Raw genomic sequence first — 24,229 nt, 5'->3', positions numbered from 1 at the left:
GTGAGTTGGTGTCAGCCTGGTAAGTGTAAAATGAGTGAATGGTTTTGTGGTTAGCAGTGAGTTTAAGTTTATAAGAGTTAACGTTTTTTAACTGATCCAGAATATAAATCGAAAGTGTGCATTAGCATGGGGTACCACGTGATGTTCCTTACATGGGTGCCCGTGTCGTGTTTCGGTCGCGTCATGTGTATGTGCATTCATAAATGGTCCCTATTTGTGGTGAAAGTGTTCAGATGACTGCCTCCAAGCTCTGGAGTGTGCAGTGCCTTATCGTTGCTGTCATCACCCGCTGTGGGGTTGCTCAGCAGATCTTGCCGTGTTGCTCAGAGTGCTCGCCGCCAGTCCTCCCGGCCCGGTCTTCCCGGCCTCCGTGGGCACCTTTCTACTGCAGATTGTGCTTGAAGATCGTGTGAGCGAGGTCAGGAGTGCTGGTCTTTCTGCGCCGGGCTTATGTCGCGTAACCTGAAGAGGTCTAACTCCATCTTGGCTTAACTCCAAATGAGAACATCTCACCTTTTCTTATGGCTGAAGGGTGTTCCATGTAGTGCCACCCTGTGTTTATGCACCGCGAGTCGGTAGGTGCTCTTGTGAGTAGTCCCCAGGCTGACGTTGGCGTGCCTGTGACTGACTCGATGTTCAGTGACCTTTCACGCATCTGGCAGTGGGACTCTGCGGTCACGTGGTAGCTCCTGTTAGTGTTCTGAGGACCCTGTGCCCCGTTTACAGGCGTATTGGGTGTGTCTAGTCGCGTTCACACCGGTAGCACATACCCTTTGGTGCGCATGCTCTCTGACACTCATGGCCGTGTGTTGTTCTAGATAGTGGGTTGGTTTGGTGGAGTGAAGTCACCTGCTGTCGTATCTGAGGCTGGTTGGCCTTACGTGTTTTGAGAAAGGTCTGTTTAGTTCTGATGCTCATTTTTGTGTCAGGTTAGTTTTGGGTTTGGCTGGAGAGTTTTTGGACCTGTTGATGTGTCTTGAGTATCAACCCTGTCAGGGGTGTCGTCGGCAGTGATTTTTTTCCCATTCTGTCGACGTCTGCACTCTTGGTGCTTATGCAGCGGCGATTCAGAGCCTAGACTCTGAATCTGGCCTTGTGTAAAAGGTATCGTGCCGGTTATCTGATACGTCAGTGTGTTTATGGTTTGCGGGTTGGGAATTACTCTTGGGTTCAGTGTCAGATCACATTTATCAATAAGTGAGAACTCTCAGAACTTGAATATTTGCAAGCAGCATGTGTGTACAAGAAGAGCAGAGCAAAGGGAATGCAGATTAAGCTGTGTTTATAGAGCATGGTGTACGGATCGCTAGTGAAGTTTGAGATGGAGTTGTAGAAGGACGTAGGCCCAAAGGCTTGCGGCGTGAGATGCTGTGATAGTGCCCGGTGTCTGCAGCTAGGTATTCCCTGAAGAAGCTGGCGTGTGTGTGTGTGGGCGGGTGGGCCGTGAGGAGCACACTGCTCCTCCCTTGCATCCAGGCTGGGAAAGGCGCCCTCACCAAGTGCTGCGTGTTAAGTGTCAGGCGCTCACTGCATGGCCCTTCTCAGCCTCTCAGCCAGTGACTGCAAGTGAAGCGAGGCCTCGCTGTTGTTTTTGGCTGACCCTCCGGACAGTTTAGACCTTGGGTCTTTTCCTCTGGTAGAATACTGAAAGGTGGAGAATGGGTCAGATGATCTCCTAGGTGTCTCGTTCTTTCTAATGAATGGATGCATGGAATATCACCGGTAAAAATGGAAAACTTACTTAGCCGAGGATGCGTACGCGTGGAGACGATACGCTGGGGATTTTGTCTTACAGGTTTTATGGCAGAATTGTAGACAAGCCCGGTGAGCACGACCCCGAGACACTGGAAGCCATCGCAGAGAACGCTAAAGGCTTGGGTGGCATATCGGGAGAGAGGATCTGGGTGGAACTGAAGAAAATCCTTACTGGTAACCATGTGAATCATTTGATTCACCTCGTCTACGATCTTGACGTGGCTCCTTACATAGGTGAGAGCAAGGTGTGCAGCGTGTGAGTTTGTTTCATATATACTTATGTACATATATGCATTTACGTCGTGATAGGTGTTTCATTTTTGTGGTTGTGGGGATGAAACCCTGTGCCTCTTGCATTCCAGGCGAGCGCTCTGCCAGTGAACCCCAGCCCCCATATGTTTGCATTTGTGCAGTGAATTGTCTTACTTCCTAAGGGAAAAATGTGTTCACTCATTTGGCCCCAGAATTGTCCGTAGAGAACTGGTCCATTAATAAAAGTAACCAGAGATCAACTTTGGGGAAGGCCAGTTTTGTCCACATCAGTGACCAGCTTCGAGTGGTCTGTGAGCCAGCTGGGTTCCATGAGGCTCTGCTTCCCAAGTGACCGTCCGATTGAAAAAAGGGACTCGGAAGTAACCTCTCTGGTTCTGATGGCCGGGCCCACGCCTGTGGCTCACTACATGTTACAATGGTCATCCAGAAGAGGGTCATCGCGCGCGTGGTGTGTCAGTGAGGGAGTGTGAACGCCATACGAAGATTGACCACGCGGGGCTGGGTCGTGCGACACAGGGGTGGGAAGTCAGGAGTCTGGAAAACCTGTGGCTGTGGACCCCCCAGGTAGAGCCGGGGAAGGAAAGGGAATGACCTGGGGCTCTTACTGGGTTTTGTGGGGGACAGGGAGCGAAGATGGCCCTCGGCCGTCCACGAGTGCCGGTGAGGGGCGGCTCTGTGTGCCCAAGCGTGGCCCGCGGTTCACAGAGGTGAGAGCTGGTGTCGTCCCCACAGGCTTACCCGCTAAGGCGTGTCTGGAGGAGTTCGACAGGGTCTGTGGATACGTCGAGGGTTTCTCACCGAAGCCGATGACCCTGCTGGCCTCCCTGTTCAAGGGACAGGATGATGTCACAAAGCTGGATTTGAGGTTGAAGATTTCTAAAGAGGAGAAGAATCTTGGCTTGTTTCTGGTTAAAAACAGGAGAGACCTCACGAAAGCGGCGGACAGCTCGGAGCCACTGAGACCGTATCAGGACTTCGTCATTGATGTAAGTGTGGCGCCCGCCAGCCTCGGTGGCACAAGAGACGCATTTAGACTGTGCTCATTGTGAATGAGAGAATGCAGGGCGCGTGGTGGGACCTGACGCGTGTCTTGTGCTCAGTCTAGGGAGCCCGACGTCGTGGCCCGCGTGTGCGAGCTGCTGAAGTACCAAGGCGAGCACCGTCTGCTGCAGGAGATGCAGCGGTGGTCGGTTCCCCCCTTTCCCGTCAGCGGCCACGACATCAGGAAGGTGGGCGTTTCTTCGGGAAAGGAGATCGGAGCTCTGCTGCAGCAGTTGCGTGAGCAGTGGAAGAAGAGTGGTTACCGGATGGAGAAGGAGGAGCTCTTGAGTCACATAAGGAAGACGGAAGACCGATGAGGGAGCCGGCTGCCGGGATGCGGTCCCTAGAACCGGTTTGTATCTCGTTTCCCTCCAGAAAAGGTGACGACTGCTTTCGAGCCAATTAAATGGGCTGTGCTGACAAAAACTGTATTTCAGGCACTGATAGGAAGTGTATGTCCTCTCGATTAGATTTGTATCAGTGTGTCTTCGAATTTTTTTGCAAGTAAGGTTGACTTGTGTTCAGAAAATAAAAATCTTGTTTCTTTGTTGGACACTACTTGTATTAATCTTAGAGCCTGGTAGTTTTCTCAAAGAGGAAAATTTTAATGTCTGCCTAGAAGATGAGTGGGCTGCTTTGAGTAGTGGTTCATTTCCTGTAATCTAATGAGTGCCTTGAAGTTCGATTTAAATTTTTGTACAAATACCACGTGGTGATGTGCACACGGCAGTACAAGTGATAGTTTTGGGTCATGAGGTGTGCTGATGCTATCCATGCTGGAGAGTGATGTTCCTTTTCTCCTTTGATGTGTGCACCTTAATGATTTGAAGTCTGTTTTCATGGGGTGATCAGATATATCTATTTTTGCGGCTGTGTTTGGTCCTGATATTCCTTTCTATGACAGGAAGTGTGTTCACAGTGTAGGAGCAAGTTTTGAACTTGGTGAGTATTGAATGTATTACTAAAATATTTATAGAAAACATTAATAGAGATCATAAAATTTGTATACCAAAGTTCACAGCCTATATCTCAGGGTGCAGGCTGTATGTTATGGAATAATAGTGCAATGGTAGTTGTCATGTGTAATGAATTTTTGTGCTACCTACATTTTGCTAATGTAGTCTAGTTTGCAAGTATTAATACTGAGTTATTTTTTTTCCACTTATGAAGGGCCCCCCAGTACTGTTGGTAGCTTTTCAAATTTGAAAAATTACTTCCAAATGCCAAAAAGTAGCATACATTTTAAATAAAATAATTTTCAACTTCATTGATATGGTACAGGTATGATTTTTTGGGGGTTTTGCATTTAGTGCAGTTAGTTACTGTTTAACGTCCTGCCCCTCCACAGAATAAGACAATGAAATTGAATACCACTTCACGACAAAATAAAATGAGGGTCACAGAAAAAAGTCTTTTTCAGACTAAAGGTGGGTAATTTTAATATTTTCAAAATTTACAAATCAGAAGCTACAGAAAATTGAAAGGAACAAATACCTTTTACAATAATATACACGGTCACTCCTTTCCCCGTTGGTGAACACTGTTGCCAGAATGGTGTTCACAGGACTCACTGCACGTACACTTCCACAACCCACGGTGGGCATGAGTAAGCAGTCCGCCATACACAGGTGCTGTTAAGTGATGATTCGCTGTGTGCATTAATTTCCAAAGCAGATATGAGAATACCAATTAACTGGTTGCTTTCCTATTCCCTACCACCTCTTTACAAGCAGAGTATGACTTTGTCGGGGCTCAATTCATCATCAGTGTCTGGGATTGTGGGCAAAAGAGCTGATCGAGTTAAGCCCCAAAATTTTTGCGGTGACATGTCTTTTTTGGTGGCTGTGAATTTCCATCCGATGTGACTTGCACAGATCTTACACTGTGCGATGGTCCAGGCATACCTACAAAGAGGAGGACAGCTGTTAGCCAAAGTACACCCCATTTTAACATGTGAGTCTGAAAAAGTCTCCAGAGCCAGATGTAAGAACCAACACTAACATTGCCTGAGTAAAGCAAATGCCACGACTTGTTGTTATTAACTACTTCATTTTCTCCCCATTTCAATACGGTCCTGCTCAGACCCCAACACAATTTTTTACCCCATTCAGGTGCAGCAAGAAGAGCAACAACTCCATTACCCGGGAAACCAGCTGTGCTCCGTCGAAGGCCGCCCTATCAGGTTCAGGTTGCTAGCTTTGTACACAGTCAGTGTCTCGTGCACATACCCGTGAGGATTCACGTACGCTGCCATCGGCCCACATAAGGATAAGCTGAAAGGCAAAGGGACACAGACAACACCAAAAGATTTAGAAAATGCACACAGCGGACAAAAACCTACCCTTCTTAATAAACCGGCTGATTGGCACTTGGACTGACAGCATGGACTCACTCTCAAGCACCAGTGCATGCTCGCAGTGGACCCACTGCACCGACACCTCAGGTGTCCTGCTCACAGCATGATGCGACTGAGGTTTTCATTCCCACCACACACCTGACATTTCCCAGAAATATGGGGAAAGGAGTACAGCACCCCTACTTCACTGCATACAATCACCCTGTTTTCTCTCACCCCAATCATTACAAGTCAGTCATTACAAGTGATTTATTCATGTAGTGTACTTTGCTGAAGGGGAAACAAAATATGTTCATATATGATCAATTTACATCACAGATACACTAAAGATGTGCTAAACACCATACCTGAAAATTTCATTTTTGGTTGTGATCTCTGTTTCTTGACACTGTTTACAGCACAGCGAAGTACACTAGAAAGTACAGAAGAAATGCTCAGTGAAATAAAACAGCATTCCTTGTAATGCAGTGACCGAAGTAAGAAAGCCAACCTACCCACAAGCTTAACTCAGAACCAGAGAGGAGTGACACAAATGTCCCCTCCACCTGCACACAGGTACTCAGGTTGGACACACTTGCCGTCCACGCTGTGTAACGCCTACAGCTCACGGTGGGAATCTTGCCTGAACATCCAGAGGCACCCGGGGCCTTCTGCACATTCTGCAGTGAGAATGCTTCACCCTGACGGTGCCCACTCTGGCCTAGCTGTCACTAAGACACCGTACCCACCGCCCCTACTCACTTTGTTCATGATGTCCAACTCGCACCGAAGCCGTTGGATGGCACTGCCAATCTTAAGGAGCTGAATCCTTAACACATCGTCAATAGGAAGACAGGCAGCCACTCTGTAGGAAAAATCTTCAACACAGGACAGGACTTTCGGGATTTACACGGATGAGTCTGACAATGTCCTCAGTCAGAAATGACCCTTCCCGCCACAGCACTCCCCACGACACGTCACAGTTCTAAAACGCAGCATCTACTAGGTGATGTCTGCGGACTCCCACAGTAAAGACGCCACCCGATGGGCACCCTAAGCTCTCGGGAGAACGGCCTGACTGAGACGTTTCCTACGATACTGCACTCACAAGATGAGAGACGCCTGTTAAGTATGTACGCTTTCGACACTTGCACCAACACACTTAGATTTCTGAGTCAGCCAGAAGGCTTGGGTCAAGAACACGTCATGGACAAGAAGCTCACTACTTCTTACCTATTGGATTTGAAGGAAGAGAATCATCTTTCAGATTTTCATCCCACTCCCGTAGCTGTTTCTTAATTCTGTCCATTAAAGTTTCCTGGTGTAAAATACAAGTGGCCGTGAGAAAACTTCCGCAGCATTACTGACAGGCAAGCGCTGTCATCTTCCCCGCACCCCTGATACCGATCTCTGCTGTGCTAAGGTCTCAGGGGCTCGAGCCCCACTTTGAGCGTCTCATGTTTTCTTAGTCACAGGATCTGACCCACCACATCATTTCATACGCCTGGGGGTGCCCCTCTGCTGCCAGTTTCCACAAAGCCTTCTCCAACTCACCACAGAGTGAGTCCTGTGGCCTCTGATGCCCACTTACCGGCACTTACGGCTTGCACCAAAAACACCCTTGTACCACAACAGTGGCTCCAAAGCAGCACAAGGAAAATTCCAACTGGCTCTTTCCACTGTCATAAAAACCTACTTGGCTTTTTGAAAGACTTTAGGTTTGTGGGCCAAGCTATTCGTGCATGGAAATGACTGAGATATGTTCACCGAAGTACACATAGTACCTATTACTAACACCACACTACAGCTACCTCAGGAAAATACTGTGCCCCAGATCCTTGAGTAAGCAGTCAAAACGGGACTGTAAAACCATCCCAGGAGACCGAAACCCAGACCATGCTGAGCCACCCATCCACCTCTTCCAAACTTCTTTTATAATAGAGATAACACAGCACTGCCCGGTTTCACACTTCAAGGGGCAGGAGCCCCGTGCATAGGTCAGGCACGACCTGAGCAGGCAAAAGACAAGCGTTAGTAAGCTGCCTCTGAGAAAGAGACCTAAATGCAGTTTCAGAACATTTCAGTTTCCTACACGGGACTGACACCTACCCAAAATAAACTTCCCATGTGTAATGGACCCTAAGGTTTCTAAATAGCTTGCCCTTCCATTACAAGCCACTAACAGTTCCATTAGGTGGACAGGACGTCCCTCATTACCTTCGGCCACTTTGACCTCACATGTATTACACAGCATCAGTACTGAAAACCTCGCTGGCTTACACGTCTCCTTTCAGTGACCACGGTTAGGAGTTTCACGTGAGGTACTTACAGCGTCATACAGAGAATACAGCCAGCGAGGCCATGACGTCAGGTTTGCACAATGAAACTTTCTCTGAAAACAGAAAGATGTCACTTAATAAAACTTGTAAGTACAAATTAAAACACCTCTGATAAAAAAGCACCCTAGGATTTTGGCCTACTGTGCTATTTCTGTGATGCTCCTATCACACATGACTCTGGTCTGACTGTCGTACTTGCTGCCCCTCAAACACGTACCACAGCTGGATCCTCATTGCTACCGCAACACGCCTGTGTGCCTGTGCCTCGCTAGAACGGTTTCTGACGAAAGCGTCCCTTGACAGATTCCTCATTGTGCAACACGTGCCCACACACACCTGGCCTCCATGGCGTGGCCTGTTCCTCACAGACCACACCAGTGTCCGGCAGGTAGCCACACTGAATGCTGCAGGTGGCTCTTACACAGACTTTGGGACCTGTGTACATACAGGTATCTACACAGGAAAGGTACAGGAACCATACAGTAGACATGAGAAAATACACGCGGACACCAGTCAGGGCCCAACCACGCAGGCGTGGAACTTGCCCGGGCGGCGGGACAGTGAGCGGTGGCCGACTGAGGACGGGGCCAGCACTATGTGCTACATCCACCTGCCTTCACTCACACGGACACATGCACACAAACTCGGTGCCATTTTGCTGGACCACCTGGTGACCCTTTAAAAACTTTCCCACTTTCCCAACAACAAACACATTGAATAGGGACACAAAGTCATTTTCTTTACACCCTTAGGCCCTGAGCCTCACTCCTCACAGAGAACTTTCTTTATAAATTCACTCAGGACCCGACACAGAGACTCTGGCTGAGATGTGTCAACGTCCCCATCCCCACAGGCGATACACGCTAACATGCCCCGAACACAGCCGTCGGGCCGATACGATCCCAAAGAAGTTGCATCACGGTCACGGCCCATTGCCGACGGAAACGTCAGAGAGAAGGCACGTGTGCATTCCTAGGAAGGCTGAGAATGGTGTGCACTCCCCTAAGAGCCCGCCGCTGCCTTCCTGCAGCCTCGGACTCGTCTGGCACGTGCACTGAGACTCAAAGACAATTCAATCTATCGTCGTGTAAAAAGTACCAGGGCCTCTACTGAGTGACAAAGTACACAAGAGAGGCGCCGGAGGAGGAGCTAGCGCGCCCCAGACTGGAAACTTGCTAGCCTGACCACAGAGGGAGAGCAGAACCCCATCGCATACCTCCTGCGACACACTACGTTTTAAGTCCTAACAGAACAAACCTTAATCCACTTGAAAAGGTGACTTCCACTTAAACTGCTATAGAATTTCCCTCGATGATAATCAATAGCCCTCAAAGAATAGATTCACCAGAATACCAATACAACTGAGATTTAGATTCATAACTTAACCTCAAAATCATAAACACAACCAAAAGGTTTCAGCAAGACAAGTACATGTTCTATAGGACACAAAACTATGCCTACTACTGGACACACCGCCACAGCAGTCATTAACAGCAAACACGACAATGTCAACTTCAGGAAATGAGAGTGCAAACTTCACAGGAAAAAGGACTGCAGCATATCCAAGAAAGCATACTGAACCCATGGAATATGAAAAAAGACCACCTTTATCTCTAAACAGGACAAAATAAAAACACACAAAACAAAACGGGGCTGGGGAGATAGCTCAGTCGGTAGAGTGCTTGCTTTGTAAGCACAAGGCTCTAGGTTTGATCCCCAGCACCCAAGGAAAAAAAAAAAACAAAAACCCAAACCCTTCTATGTACATGTCTACTTTTACCAAAACTAAAATGTTTTCATACACAGCATGCCACGTGAAACTGGTAAAGACAGGATCACAAAGGCCCTTTAACAGAATCAGAAAAGTACGGGGACACTTCACCACACAACGGTCCTGCCCCTACAGCCATGAGCCCTCAGGAATCAGTTCGACGGAGAGGGCGGTCCACGTTGCGCACTGAAAGTGCCCAGGAGACTTAGCGGCAGCCGTGCCCTGCTCTTCAGCTCACGCCTAGGGCTCACCCGACGATCTCACCCTAGCTATGGATACACAGTGCTGCTCTGCTGCACAGTACTCTAAATGGAACTGTCCACTGTCACAGGGCACACCTTACAGTGCAGGATTCACCTGGGAGACAGCTCTCGATGCACACGATGCTCCCCCATCAGGTGTGTTAGGAACCGCATCGTCACGCAGGGTCCGCTTACCGTGAAACGCCACCGGTAAGTTCTTTGATGAATGAATACTCAGCTCACCTTAGTCCTCCTTACCTTGGAGGCCACCTACGGATGATCCAGAAAGGCCTCCTAGCATGTGCGTGGGCAGCGACTTCAGCACAGTAAGCCTGTCCACTAAGCTATACTCTCCTGGACAGAGTATCTAAGGCTGAGAACTAAACTACCGCACCATTCAACGACGAGAAGAAACGAAAAAAAGAAAAAAACAAACTACCGATAACGGCAAGGAATCAAATACTCTGCCGCAATGTCAACCATTAACATTGTGAAAAGAACCTCGTGTGCCTTAGGAACACCACGTGGCTCCAGCTAGTACCATCTCCATGTTTAAGGAAAAACGCACTGAGTGGCGCAGCATAGCGCGACGTGCACACGGCAAACCTTCCCAACTCCGTCCACTCGCGGTAAACCCGAGAAGCTCCAGGCCTCATATTGACGCATCCATTCACCAGTCACCTGTAAGGAAGCCACGTACGATCCAGTCTCTCACTTCGGCTTTCCACAGCTGGACGGGACGGTCCTCCGGGTTTCTTTATTCCGATCACACCGACAGATTCTACAAGCTCTATTTACAAACCACCCAAATATGCATCACAGGATATCTGTGGTACATTTTATATATACACTTCATTACGCAACAGGAAGAGAATGACACCAGAAAACATTAGCTACCTTTTGCACAGCAGTGGCCACAACCGAGGTCTGGGACATTCTTAGATTTCTGAGGCCCCTCCGCATATCTGCACCAATGAGAGACACTGCCGTCTCACATCTGGGTGACACTACTACATCGTAGCGCCTCTTCAAGAAAGCCAGCACCGTGATACATTCTGCAAACAAGTCCCAAAAAGTTTAAGTGCCAGCCAGAGAGTTTACACACATAAAAGTGACAGGTCCTCCCCGAGTCTTCTTCGCTGCGGCACTGGGCCTCTCCACCGAGAGCCGGCGAGGAGGTTTCTGCCTGGAGATCCTCCTTCAGGCCTCACAGCTAAGGCTGCAGCTTTCCCTCCCAACGACACACAATGATCAAAACCTAACGCTCTTACTCAGTGAGACCTGCAGGTGCAATGACAACGGAAGGACAAAGCAAAGGTCCACATGGAAGACCCCAACCTCAGCAGTCCAGTGATCAAAGGCACCGACTTGTTCATTTCTTCAAAACCTGTCACCATCAGCAACATAAAAAATATACTTTATCCACAGCAGAAATTACCAGCTCTCTGCTTCTCTTCTTCATTTACCAAATTCCTACTTGGAAATACACCCGGACTCCTGAGTCTTCACCCAAGGGCAGATTCGGACAATCCTGCACACGTACATAAGACGCGTGCCGGTGACACTGCCACTCTGTCTGAGGAGGCACCTCGCCTGACACATCACAAAGGCCACATTAGGAGCTGCACCTCACAGACTGTCCAGCGTCAACGCGTGTGACTACGTGGCGGTACACAAGCCGACTGACCGGCAGAGATTAATTTATCAGTGGGACAGAAAAGAGCTTTTCAGAAGCCGCGGACAGGATAGAAATGACTTTTGTTTGCAACAAGTATGGTTCGTACATTAAGAACTACACAGAGAAGACAGCTGCACAGAACGGAACAGGAAACCACAGAGGCGTTCCTCTACCTGAAGAACTCACGTAAATACAGACACACTTAAAACAGTCTACTACCTTCAATAAAATAATACGACAGAGCACACTCACAGCAAACTTGACACACAGAACAAACTAAGAAAACGTTTGGAACTCATCAGTTACAGAGATTACGGAAGGTCATTAACACTTGCAGACGCCAACCGGTCACTAGAAAACTGCTAATGCAAACTTTTCTGAGGCAGAATGCTACACCTCCCTCTCGTTCACCTTCGATCTCCAATGACAGAGTGCACTTTACTAGCGGGTCGGCAAATTCCAGGTCTGGTGCTATCTATGAATCTGTAGTTCAAATGAGCAGAGCGCACTGGGTGCCGGTCTCCTCGGTGAGGTACTTTGAAACTGTCCCCGTTACAAATGCACCTACCCTGAAGCCCACTCATGCCACTCCTCAAAATGTACCAGACATACTTCCGTCTATAGAAAGACATCTGTTCGAGACACTACCTGCACACGTCATCAACAGGGTCGGGTTTCCTAGGTTACAGTGCTGCCACACCACAGCCTCCTGTGCAGATTTAAAAATAAAACTGCAGTAGTCTGGAGACTGACGTGAAGGCGTCTCCACAGTCCTCTAGGCAGCAAGAAGATTCAGAGAACCATATCCTTTCACGTGGAATAAGGTCACCAATACTTGCATCTGTCTTCATCCACTCTAGGACCCTGAGTACCTTGCGAGGGACCTCCCTTCTGCAGGCGCCATCTGGATTCAGTGCCCAGCTCCTGCCGTCCCCCGCGACGCACCCCGTGACTGGGAGCATGCGCCTCCCTCGCCGCCTGCGTTTACCCACTGACTCCACGCCTGAACTCTGTACATCTCACACCTGGCTCTCCTCCATAGCGCATCAAGCCTCTCTACACGAAGGAGCACATGGTCCCGTCCAGTAGAAAGTACGCTTAAAAACAGTTAGGTCATGTTCCCAACAGGTTAAGGACTCCTCCTTTAAATGTGGACGTCCCCCTACAGTGAACCTACCGAGTAAGGAAATCACTGCTAAGGGAAAAGGGAGCGCTCAAAGCTCCCACCCCAGGCAAGCCCTCCAGGCGGAAGCGGCTCGGAGGTGGACTCCTGGGTCTTCAGAGCCACGCCTACGCTCTTCCTGTAAATGCTCCCGTTAGAAGGGAAGGTGACGCGGAATTCTCGTGGAAGGTTCAACACTATCTTTCTGATCATTTGGGATATTGGATTTTCAGCAGCACATGAAGACAGGATGGGCAGACATCCTGTTCACCTGAACAGGTGTCAGGAAGACCACACCCTGGGCCTCCTCCTCCTCCTCTCGCAAAATTAATGAAGGACCCGGTTAGCTACAATCAGGTTAGCATCGTAAGCCTCCCCAGACCCTCACCACCGGAACTCCTCGGATGCAGAGATGACTCACACGTGCACCGCCCCGCATCACCTTGGGATGCAGATGAAACTTGGAGAAAGAGAGAAGTCTAGGTCTGCGCAGACACACGGTCCCGTCCAGGTTAGCTGGCACCCAGCTACATGTGCAGCAAGCACGGAACACTGTCCCACCTGTGGCACCCGCGGGCCCTTCTCCCTGGGCCAGACGCTGCTTCCTGATGCACATGGAGGAGCTGAGAGGTCTCTCTCAAGTGAAATGCTCTGCAGGCCCCCTGGGTCCACAAACACCTCTCTTCTTGACCCAGTCATCCAGATCCCAGATGTCGAAACCCCGGTCTCAGTTTCACAAGGGACCCTCTTAAAAACCCCCCAAATACACAGGACTAACACCCTCACATCTCCTAAACTTCCACACCCTCCGTTTAAGCCCCTGGTGATGCCATAAAATACACACCAGGACGCACGGGGATGGACACAACAGGGCAAGGTCAGACGGTCCTCTCCCAAGCCGGACCTACGGGTCTGCCTTTCCTCTCCGTCACTGCCCAGCGAGGGCCTGGTGCAGAGTGCGGACTCTAACTTCATTTTGAAGGTGCCCAGGGGCTTCTGTCACAGAATGGGAGGATTCTAATCCGTAATCGGCACAAAAATCAAACTCTAAAAAGCCATCACATCTACTTCCGTGAAATTCAGGGTCAGGATCAAAAGATCCCACGCAGGATGAAAACCCCTTCGCGCGCCCTGCAGGTGCTCACCACGATGGAATTCAGGGCTTTGACGAGCCTCAGAGTTCCCAGGACGGACCACGCCTACGTGGGACGCGCCCCCGCGCTCAGGGCCGCCTGCGCAGCTCCTTGCTCCGACGCGCGGCAGGGCGGCTTCCGGGAGCCAGCCCAGCCCGCAGCCGGCCGACCTCGTCACCGCAGGGACGTGACTTTGGAGGTCGTCCGACAGTGGTCCAGGCGATTGATGCGAGCACTGCGTTCACATCTGGTGACTCTCACCTGACGCCTCCCACCATGGCAGCCCGAAGCCAGTCACAAGGCCAGGGCGCTCTGAAAACCGCAGGAGCTGCCAAGAGGGCGCTGCAGGGTCACAGGCCACACGCAGAGGCCTGGGCATGAACATCCGCGCCCCTCGCGTCACACGGGACACGTCGCCATCGACCCAAGCCCGGGCGGCGCTGCGCTAGGGCGCGCTGGCAGCTCTGGGAGACGGGGACAGCCCTGCGGCCTCGGCTCCCACACCGCGGGCCCGCCCTGGGGCCGAGCCCTCCCAGGCCGCCTCTCCAGAGGGGCGCAGCCTCCTCTTCCAGGTCCACCCGAGAGCCGGCGGGGCCACGGGACTCGGGCCCCGAGGACCCTCTCCCTCCCTTGCGGCCGCCTCCACCGAGAGCACCGCAGTCCCCAGCGAGCCAGTGAGCGTGCCGGCACCCACGGCCTCCCGCCGCTCGGCCTCGGCTCCTCCGGGAGCCTCCTGGGAGGGCAGGCGGCGTGCGGGCAGGCGTCCGAGCCCTCGGAGTCCCCGCGAGGGCGAAAGCGAGCGTCTTAGGGGTTAAGGCCTCTCACCTTCTGGTACTTCTGCCACCACTTACACGAGTACTGGTCCTCCCAGGAGCCGGGCTTGGAAGGAAAGAGCTGGCACTTGTTGAGCGACTCTAACTGGACGGCGGACATGGTGGAAGGCAGCACGCACTCGGGGAGGATCTGCACTTTGGCTTGCTGGATTCTGAAACAGACCGAGCGCCGTGTTCAGTTTCGAGATCGGTGACTCAGATCACAGCTTCTAAACATGGACAACAGTTTTACAACACTTTAAACACCGTTCGCTGGATGCTGCTGTCAGGACACAGCCATTTTCATAAAGTACCCTCTTTTATTAACCGCAGCACTTCTTACCACACATCGTCCCAGGTGTGCACACTTTGCACTTTATTCCGACCGCGGAAGACACAGGGGCATCTGCACGGCCACACAGACGGCCTGCCTGGGCGGCTCACCTCCGCGCCTGCGGGCAAGCGCCTCAGCGGCGCAGGCAGCCGGCCTCCACCTCCCGACTCGCGTGCGGGAGCCTTTCTCACCGAGGGAGGACACGCAGGAAGGGAGAACCACAGACCACCCCACGGACGCTGCAAATAAGAGTGACACGGGCTCTGCGCGTCGCGCGTCCACGTGCGGCCCTTCTCCCATTCTCAGAAACCTAAGGTGGCTGCGGAGAAACACAACCTCCACTGTATCACCTTTCACACTCATCATTAGGCTGTCACGTGCTGCTGCTAAGTATCAGACTTTCACACGTCTGTCACCCACTGATGCACACAGAGGCTGTCCCTAGACCCCTCCTGCGAGGCGACTTTAAAGATGAGCACTGCGTTGCTAGGAGCAAGACTGGAAACCATTCTGTTTCAACGATGACATCAAACACAGTCTCTGCTTCCTCCGAGACTTCAGGTAGTCATCTGCTCTGAGTAGGAATCTGATACTTCTCAGTGATTACATGAAAATAGCTAAGGACAGCTCAAAATACCCACTTCAACTGAAATACATGCTCATTCTACTAACTTCAGGTCTGACTTACCACACTCATTAAAATACAACTTTTATCTTAAAAAACCTTTGGGAAATGTTAAAATTTTGTCCTGTTTAATCCCCAGAACTACAGTTGACCTGAACCCAGAAACTGGGTTTGATTCCCAGCCCCAGTGCTCGGAGGAGGGGATGGACATGATGATCTGGGTTTCAATGTGTGTTTGTCATGAGTGTGTCAGTAACTGTGTGTGTGCCGCGGACTGGACACGGGGGAGCTTTACCACTGAGTGACATCCCTGGTCCTTTAACTTTTTCAAGATGAGGTCTCAGTAAGGTGCCACGGCTGGTCTAAAACTCAGCTTCCTCCAACCTTAGCCTCCCGAGTTGCCCTAATGATGCGGCACAGCTCCTCTCTCGTTATCTTATTCATAAAGTCGTATATACCATCCTTTGGAAGCTTATTGAAATCTGACTCTGAAGGTCAGAAATACTGGAATTAAGAATTATGCTTTACCCAAATATTATAAAAGACTTTATGTTTTCACTCTGACAAATGCATTTAGACTGTGGTACCAGCTTAGAAGTGACCTCAGTGACCCCTCATCTGAACCCGGAGACTGCAAGCTGCCCGGGTCCTCCTCGTTCCGCACGCCCGAGGCCGCTCCCTGTACGCGGGCTGTGCTCCCACTGCTGAGTGTGTTTTACCCTAAGGGAGTATCGCTTCCCAACCTGCTGGTGGCATCTAATCTATGCTATGGCAACGTGATTCACATAAATGTTATAAAAACAAATGAAATTTGAAAACAAAAATAAAATCACCTCCATGAATATGAAAACTTAAAAATAAAAGGTTTCCAATATAACTACATGCAACTGCAGTAGTAGGAAAACTCTGCACAAATCTGAACGGTTTTTGCATACAATTACCTGGGGACTGACCACCCTCAAAATTCCTCTTAAAAACCAGAAGTACAAACTAGAAAAACCAGAAGTACATACAGTATATACTATACACAGAAACCACAAAGAAGTCTGAGGCCGTCTCTCCCTGGCAAATGCATTTCAAAGAAAATATCAAGTCTCTCCATCACAACCGACATGACTATACATTTCTGCATTTTCGATTAAAACATTTAGAGTACAGATTCACTCAGATTCACTCCTCTCAATTATGACAGTCAGGAACTATTCTGGTCTAATTTCGACACAGTATTAATCCCACTCTGATAAGTTCTGAAGAGTCCTGCAGTGATTCACTGACTCCCTTCTTTGTGTTTATTAATAAAGGAAAAGGTTCATGCGTTCAGAAAAGATCCAACAAATAAATAAACATTGAATTTAGTGGCAGAAAGCAGCAGCCTACTTTTTATATGTGAGATATCATTTAGATAAAAGACAAATCAATCTTACGTGCTTGCCTGGGAAAAAGGAAACTAGCCTGAGTCTCCAATGTGCCCTGGAGAAATTTTAGTATCACAGAAAGAGCACTGGTGGGGATGTCGGGGGCCTAGAACCAGCCCGGAGACACACACCACTGACGTGGCTTTAGACACGTCACTGAACTTCTCCAACATTTGGCTCCCTTATCTAAAAAAAGGGAGACAGCACCACATCACCTCCAGGGGACCTTGCCTTTCACCATCTTAAGGGAGGGTGGTCAGTGAGGTGGGTCAGCAAGACCAGACGTCTCACCCTGCACGGGCCTTCCGTGCTACGCGGTGGACCCCTTTGTGAGAGGTCCCGTGGAGGAGCTCCGTGGAACACTGGAGCAGAGGCGCCCTTCCAAGCCTCTTCCAGTCCCAGCACCGCGAGGGTGCCCTCAAGAGAACCAATCACAGTCATGGACCCCGTCCACTGAGCACCCCGCTGCCACCTTGTGTTCAAAGAGCTCTCTGCGATCCAACACAGAGGTCGATCTAATGAGAAATACGCTTGCTCCCTACTTCATCTCCCTGAGGCTTTCTGGAAAACAGTATTCAGAGGTTAAAAAAAAAAAAAAAAAAATTGGTAAGTATGTGCCTCATAAGAACATTAAAAATGGAACCTTTAGCAAAATCCACAATTACAAAACAAATGGCTAGTCAGCAAATGCCAGACCCTCGGGAGACCATTCTTTCACTCCTTCATATCACATTCAGTCCTACATACAGAACATCGCTAGGCCTGGGTCACTATTCCCACGCGACCCGGTGACGGCGGGAAGACGAGGTAATGATCATGAGCATGGACTCTGGCCGCTCATCCCACGTTCCTCAACACCACCTCTGGTCCCAAAAGCCTGCCTGAAGCATCTGCAGAGTCATAATTCAGTGCTTATGAACGTCCAGTGTGTAAACAAAGCCGACAAGTTCCTGACCTCACACGGCTCACATTGTTTTTAAAACAAACCGACAAATAACCCACAACACCTTCACCTCCGGAATATTCCATGTACAGCACAAAGATCTGAAGCGATCTTCAGCTCCGGCCGACATCACAGACCCATTCCCTAGGACAGGGTGTGACCCGGGAACCTCGATGTGCAAACCTTCACACGGGATTCACGTGCCACGGGGCAGACGCACTCCCCCACGCGACGGCCAATGGTCAGGACAAATGTGTTGTTGAATTCCTTTGCTGTTTCTTACTAAGAAGACAATGACGGTGAACAGCATCTCTGTCACCTAACTGTGGAAGCCCTCGCCGCGGCAGCCACACTACGACGAGTCCTGCTGAAGGGACACTCGGGGGACTTGTGACCTTCACAACATGACTCGGGGAACTTGTGACCTTCACAACGTGCACTGAAACAAGGATGTGCTTGTCATTTTTCCCGTGGACGCTGTTTCTGAGTGATGCATTCACAGGGGATCTCAAACCTGGACATCTTAACCTTCGTCTGAGGCCTTAACAACGCTCTAGGGATGGAAGAAGAGGTTGGAACCAAGCATCCACGATTTTAAGAACTCCCCAGGTGATTCTGATGGACACCAAGTGGGAACTGACTGGGAAACACTTCAGAAGGGAGAAAATAACTACTTACAATGTTACACACTGTGCAGAGCCAGTACGACAGAATAAAAAATAAAAATGAGAAAACCACTCCATTAAAAGATGTTCCAAGCTTTAAGACACGGTATTTCTTACCCATCTGACTGTGTTCTGAGCTCGAGGACTTTGAACCGTTGTCTCCCAATTGCTTTCACTTTCACGATTTCGATTCCAAAGTCCTGTTCTTCTCGGTAGGCGTATATCTCTGCTGTTGTTCCAAACTGTGCTTCCCTTTCCTGTATATTACTTCCAAGGGAAATTTTAAGGAAGAGTTTTAACATTTGGCATTTAAACACGCAAAGTCGACAAAAGTCATTCATATGGGCCAACGATATATAGTCATCGACCCTCACTTGCAAAGACAGTATGACTTTATTTTAGAAATCCTCTAGGGGACTCATAAGGAGGCTCAGTTTGCACAATTAGAACACTTTAGAGAAAAATCGCACACTTAGTCACTGAAACGACCAGTGACTCACAGGCTCCAAACTCTCCTTTCCCCAACCAACCATTCCTGCACTTCATCAACTGTCGCTTCTGTTGCGTGCTAGCAGCGCGGTGCTGCGGAGGAAGCTCCCGCCTGCCCTGCCAGCTCTGGAGCACAGTTCCGCCATTTGCCAGGCGACTCCGAGGTGCAGCCCCAGCGTACCGCCGCTCTGTACTGGCAACGCTTAGCACGTTTTGAAGGAGCCAAAGAAGAAAAAACGGTTCCTGTATGCTACAATGTAAAAACCCTATTTCTCTTTAAATAAACATAACTCTTGAAACTTACATTCTATAAATGTTTTCTAGTAAATATTAATGACCAAAAAATTTCCAGGCATCAAAAACCTACATTGGCTTGGATGATAATGAAAATAACCAACATACTCCACTATTTCAAATTTTACTTCACAAAATTTTGCACACCCCTCCCTCCTGGATGTGCAAAATGATCCTCCATCTTCAACGCTGACCGTGGCCCTGAGTACTCACACAGGTACCAGTGAGGCCAGCTCGCCTGACACTTTACCTGTACGCAAGCACCGCAAAGGTTCTGTCTTTCTGAATTAAGTTCCGCACCATACTGACTTCTTGAGGGCGAAAAAGCTGTAGAGGTAAAGTCTGCCCGGGAATCAGGATCATCATCACCTGCGGAAGCACCGGGATCACCTGACAGCTGTCGTCGTCATGCAGAGTCCTGCCGTGGAACTCCTCCATGTCAGCGCCCAGGTACTATTCAGAACGAGACCGAGTGTCACGGAAGACGTGGGATGAGATAGACACCATTCCCCCATGCACTCGTGTGATGCCACCAACGGTGTGACTCCACATCGTATACGACCAGAGAAACGAGAGGCTGAGCTCCATTCGTGTGCAATTAATCAAATGCAGTGCTGTCATGTATAACTAATTATAAAAAAAATTAAACACCTCTATGTCCAAATACCCCAGAAGACAATTACCAATGTTACCATGTTAAATAACACCTCCCCACCGCCGGACCAAACACAACGCAACACTTCCTTAATGGCTCTGTTACTAACAAAACTGAAAACTGGCGACCGCTCCTCCAAGGACGACACCGGGAAATAGTAGCACCTGCCTGAAAGGTAGGGCTCCGACTCTCTGCTGGAAAACGGCCGCCCGCTCACAGACTCTCAGCAGAGTGCTAGGCTGCTAACTGGCTGGGCGGTGAGTTCGGAGGACTACAGACACACGTGCATCTACCGTACTAGAGCCGGGACTGCGCTACATACTGTGTGTGAGGTTGGCAGACTCGTGTCAAAATTGATGATGTTTGGTTTTTTGGCTTCTTTGCTGTCCTGGTCTTCAACTTCCATTTCAATTTCATCTTCTTCTTCACTTTCTGCTGCATAAATACAATATGATAAGAAAAAGAATTAGATGCATCAAAATGTCAAATTCATATTTCCTTTCAAATACATCATGCCTTCCAGATAAAAGGGTCCTGAATGCCCACACACTTGCCGGCCACCCTGGGACTGCCGTTTTCTTTTTATATCAACTCTTTGATCTCGCCATAGTTTCAGGCTTAGAGAAATATGGGACACTGTTGCCACGGGCCCACCTCTGTCTCCCCCTGCAGTCAGTGACTTCAGTCATGACACACGTGTCACACTAAGGGACAATGATGCTGTGCTGGTGCCACTACTTAAGCTCTCTGTTTACTGGGATTTCCTAAATTCAACTCATCTCGTGTTTTGGTCGCAGATTTCCCTCCAGAGCACCACACTGCAACACCTGTCCTAGCTCTTCACCCTCCTCTTGGGAGGTGGGGGTACTGTTTTGTAGACTATCCTTCAATTAGGACTCACCTGATGTAATTCTGGTGGTCAGTCTAAGGTTCCCGTGTGGCACGGAGGAGGGAATGAAGTACTGCTTCACATCACACAGGGGCGCACACCGCACCTGCCCCAGGCTAGCCTCCCCCACCTGCCTGCAGTAAAGCCTGTCGGCTCTCTCCACGTGGAGTCGCTGTGCCCTCCTTTTCCTGTGGTACTCTGGAAGCAAATCACTACATCCACCCTACTCCTCAGGGGTGAAGGACTAAGGTCCAGGGCCTTTTTAGGAAATATCTACATAAAATATTTTAAAATCTCCTGTAGAGGATATTTTCTCCCTTGCTACTAATGACTTCTAACACCATTAACACTGCATTCTACCTTGCTAAACTTAGCTTCCTCATCTGAAAATGACAGACTCCAACAAGACCACCTCTAAAATTCTTTCAAACTCCTAACTCCAAAGAGTTCCTACATGACAATGTAAAAGAAAAGGGCAAGCAAGTAAGATAAAGATCCACTAGCTAAAATGGAAAAGGGGCTTCAGTAAAACCTGGCAAACATTTCAAAGCATTTTCCCACAACACACCTACCTCCCTGGCTTTCACTTGCTCGTATGAAGGTAAAATTTTTGCAGTCACTATCATACAAATTTTGCTGTATACTTTTAAAATTTACAAATACCACCAGTAAGAAGGATTACACATTTTAAAGGAAATGACCTAGAATGCTTTCTCCAGGCACATTTTTAAAATTACGTAAACTAACCATATTCTTTAAAAGTGGATACTACCAGTCGACAGGGATTAAAGTCACAAAAAGCAACACTACCGATGGGGACTCCAGCCTACTCATGCCACCTGCGGGCACACTTCCTGCCCCAGGAGTCTCAGCCAGGACTTATTCTGCCCCTTAGGAAATGTCTGGAAACATCTGAAGACATTTAAGGTAGTCACACTAGAAGAGTCCTTTTGGTGACCTAGAGTAGATGCTCAGGGAATCCTAACACGCAGGCACACCCGAAAGAATTCTTGGGCCCGATATGTCAAAGGTGCCGACACCAGGAAATATTAGCTTCCATGATGCATAAAGATGTATTGGACCTCGTTTCTGACCTCACAATTCAGGCATTTTAAAATGGCCCCCCAAAAACTTCTTAATACTTAGATTGTCATTACAAAGGAGCCATTTTTCCCTCTGTGCTACTTGTCATTTAAACCACTTCAGGTACAGTTCCTCACACAAGATGTTTCACAATAGGATAACTGTTTGGCTTTTTATTTATTCTTATGAATTCAAAGATTTAAGGCTCTGTCAAAGACAACACCATTGACTTCAACTTGTATGCAGTCAGGGCTTTGATACGACACTCATATTTTTACTAAGAACACAAAAGTTTTCCCAAGAGATAACAACAACAACAACAAATCTTTAAAGTGATGAGAAAATTATTCTGAATCTAATTCTTTGTATTTGCATCTCAAAGTGTGGCTTTCACTCAGCATGTGGAGAGACCCACTCTCTTCCTCTGCTACATAAAGTTTAAAACAAACTATTGGCTCAAAGGCTGCAATGAATATTTTTCTTAATTTGGCATTTTACCTCTTCTGACTTCTACCATCTAAAGAATGACCAAGTATTATAGTGGCTTTGCTCATAAATGTGCCTAAGATCTACCTCCCCCACCTGACTGTTTATCAATGTATATTTCCTCCAGGATAAACTCTTCCTATATAAATTATTAAGCTATTTCCTTAGCATTCAAAATGGATTACTTTTCAAAACAACTCATATCTCAAAGATTTCAGGAAAATGCAGTATTTCTCAACAAATAAAACCTGGCAGGTAATTTAGAAAAGCAGTATCACTATATATACAACCCTGTGCCCTCTCACTTTTAATTACCCCGGCCCCCCAAAACACACACTGGCGGTTCAGAGCCAGTGGGGTGAAGTCTGATGACTCATCCCAGGCAGGAGCACCATGTGAATGCAACAGAACACCAGTATCCTCCCTCTTTTATTCGCCATTCTCCCTGAAACGCTGGATTTGGCACATGCGACAGGGGCTGATGATGCGGAAAACCAGCTCAGCTCTTCTGTTGCAGGCTGACACACCTTGATTTCAACCACTGACTCTGACCGTGCTCTCTTTCACAGAAAAAGGGCTTCCTATAAGGTGAGACCGATTGGTACTCTGAGTGCAGATTCCCTTAACCAACTACCTGATAAACCTGAGACTGATTCTCAGCAACCTACAAGAAAAGCCCCCGGCAGGAGATGCAGATTCACCAACAACTTAGAGCCAACCTACCTCCTGAGTCTTATCTTGCACAACCTGGATAAGACTCCAGATTAACCTCATAAGGTTTTTCCCCAATCCTTCCAACCGGGCAGTTGCTCCCTGTGAAGAACCCAGAAGGCTTTATGTGGCCTTAAATCAACAGTCCCTGCTAGTTGTACTCTCAACACGCTCGCCGGGATTGCAGACCTCCCCAGGCATCACCGACCCTTTGCACCCGACACGCTGCTTGGCGTGCAGCGAAGGGCCCCGGTGCTCGAGTGGCCGACACACCTGGGCACAGCAGGTCTCCTCTGCAGCATTTCGTGAACGCTTTGTTCGGCTACGCATATGCTCTCTCTCTTCTCGTGCAATCCTCCGACACACACACCCCCGGCCCACATTTGCACAGAACCTACCGTCCAGAGGAAACCAAAGGGGACCCCATTCTCCTGCGCGCCGGAGGGTCACGCACCGAGCGCTGCCTCGGCGGAGGGGCTCAGAGGCCACCGGCCGAGCCCCCGGTCCTGACGCTGCAACTGTGCGACCCTGGGCCAGTCACTCGGCTCACCGCTCACAGGCTCCTCGCCTACAGAGGGACCTGGGTGGCGGCAGGTGCGGACAGACGCTGCGGAGCGCGGCCCGCGCCTGACACGGTCCGCTGTCACTCACTCGAGCTCGGACGCCAAGGACAGGAACGCAGCCGCGGGCCGGTGGCGGGCCCCGACCCCGGGGCACTTCCGCGAGGCCGGGCCGGCCGCGCGCGACCCCCGCCCGCCGCCCGCCGCCGCCTCACCCGCCACCGCGGGCGCCCGAGCCCGGAGCGGAGCGCCGGGTCGCGGTCGCCGGCCGAGGCCCGAGCTCGCCGCCCCCCGGCGCGGCCCGCGCCTTCCCGGACCCCGCGAGCCGCCGGCGGCTCCGGGCGTCGCCCCCCACCCGCGGCCGCGCCCCGGGCCCGGGAGTTACCAGGCAGGAGCGGCAGGTGGTTGCCCATGTCGTGCGCAGCGTCCTGTGGGTCTTCCTCGTCGGCCATGTCTGTTTACCCGCAAAGCAGGCCGGGACGGGGCGGAGCCGCCGGGGGAGGTTCCGCGCCGCGCGCCGGGGCCACAGCGCCCTCTGG

At 49.8% G+C, this 24,229-nt stretch overlaps 2 protein-coding genes across 9 annotated transcripts in view; one reads left to right on the top strand and one right to left on the bottom strand.

Moving 5' to 3' along the window:
- The window catches only part of Trnt1 (tRNA nucleotidyl transferase 1), a 15,373-nt gene extending 9,773 nt beyond the window's left edge, over positions 1-5,600 (top strand). For 4 of the 7 annotated variants that reach the window (XM_047534566.1, XM_047534562.1, XM_047534565.1 and 1 more), the window contains exons 6-8: positions 1,796-1,989; positions 2,761-3,014; positions 3,129-3,622. In XM_047534566.1, the coding sequence (XP_047390522.1) occupies positions 1,796-1,989; positions 2,761-3,014; positions 3,129-3,386 (706 nt within the window). In that variant the 3' untranslated portion in view covers positions 3,387-3,622. Of the gene's footprint in view, positions 1-1,795; positions 1,990-2,760; positions 3,015-3,128; positions 3,623-5,180 lie in introns of those variants that run through there. The other 3 variants (XR_007106237.1, XM_047534563.1, XM_047534564.1) reach the window with 3 other exon arrangements.
- On the bottom strand, positions 4,480-24,229 carry Crbn (cereblon). 2 transcript variants are annotated; one of them, XM_047534568.1, is made up of 11 exons: positions 24,076-24,229; positions 20,284-20,396; positions 19,557-19,759; positions 18,641-18,790; positions 14,555-14,714; positions 7,734-7,796; positions 6,638-6,722; positions 6,167-6,300; positions 5,773-5,837; positions 5,211-5,342; positions 4,480-4,973 (listed from the first exon to the last, which is right to left on the bottom strand). In XM_047534568.1, the coding sequence occupies exons 1-11, from the start codon at positions 24,140-24,142 to the stop codon at positions 4,793-4,795; spliced, it is 1,353 nt and encodes a 450-aa protein (XP_047390524.1). In that variant the 5' UTR covers positions 24,143-24,229; the 3' UTR covers positions 4,480-4,792. The 2 variants fall into 2 exon arrangements, with proteins under 2 accessions (XP_047390524.1, XP_047390525.1); XM_047534569.1 differs by having other exon boundaries at positions 6,167-6,282.

This window comes from Sciurus carolinensis, chromosome 19 (genome assembly GCF_902686445.1).
Source record: "Sciurus carolinensis chromosome 19, mSciCar1.2, whole genome shotgun sequence".
NCBI lineage: Eukaryota > Metazoa > Chordata > Mammalia > Rodentia > Sciuridae > Sciurus > Sciurus carolinensis.
This window is presented reverse-complemented; position numbering and strand designations above follow the sequence as displayed.

What these genes read in the sequence shown, in the direction of transcription:
- Crbn (XM_047534568.1), bottom strand. Translation starts at nt 24,142, where the DNA reads ATGGCCGACGAGGAAGACCCACAGGACGCTGCGCACGACATGGGCAAC. An exon ending in CCACCTGCCGCTCCTGCCTG is followed by an intron (nt 20,397 to 24,075) that starts GTAACTCCCGGG and finishes GTATTTATGCAG; the next exon opens with CAGAAAGTGAAGAAGAAGAT. An exon ending in TGTATTCTCTGTATGACGCT is followed by an intron (nt 6,723 to 7,733) that starts GTAAGTACCTCA and finishes ATTTTACACCAG; the next exon opens with GAAACTTTAATGGACAGAAT.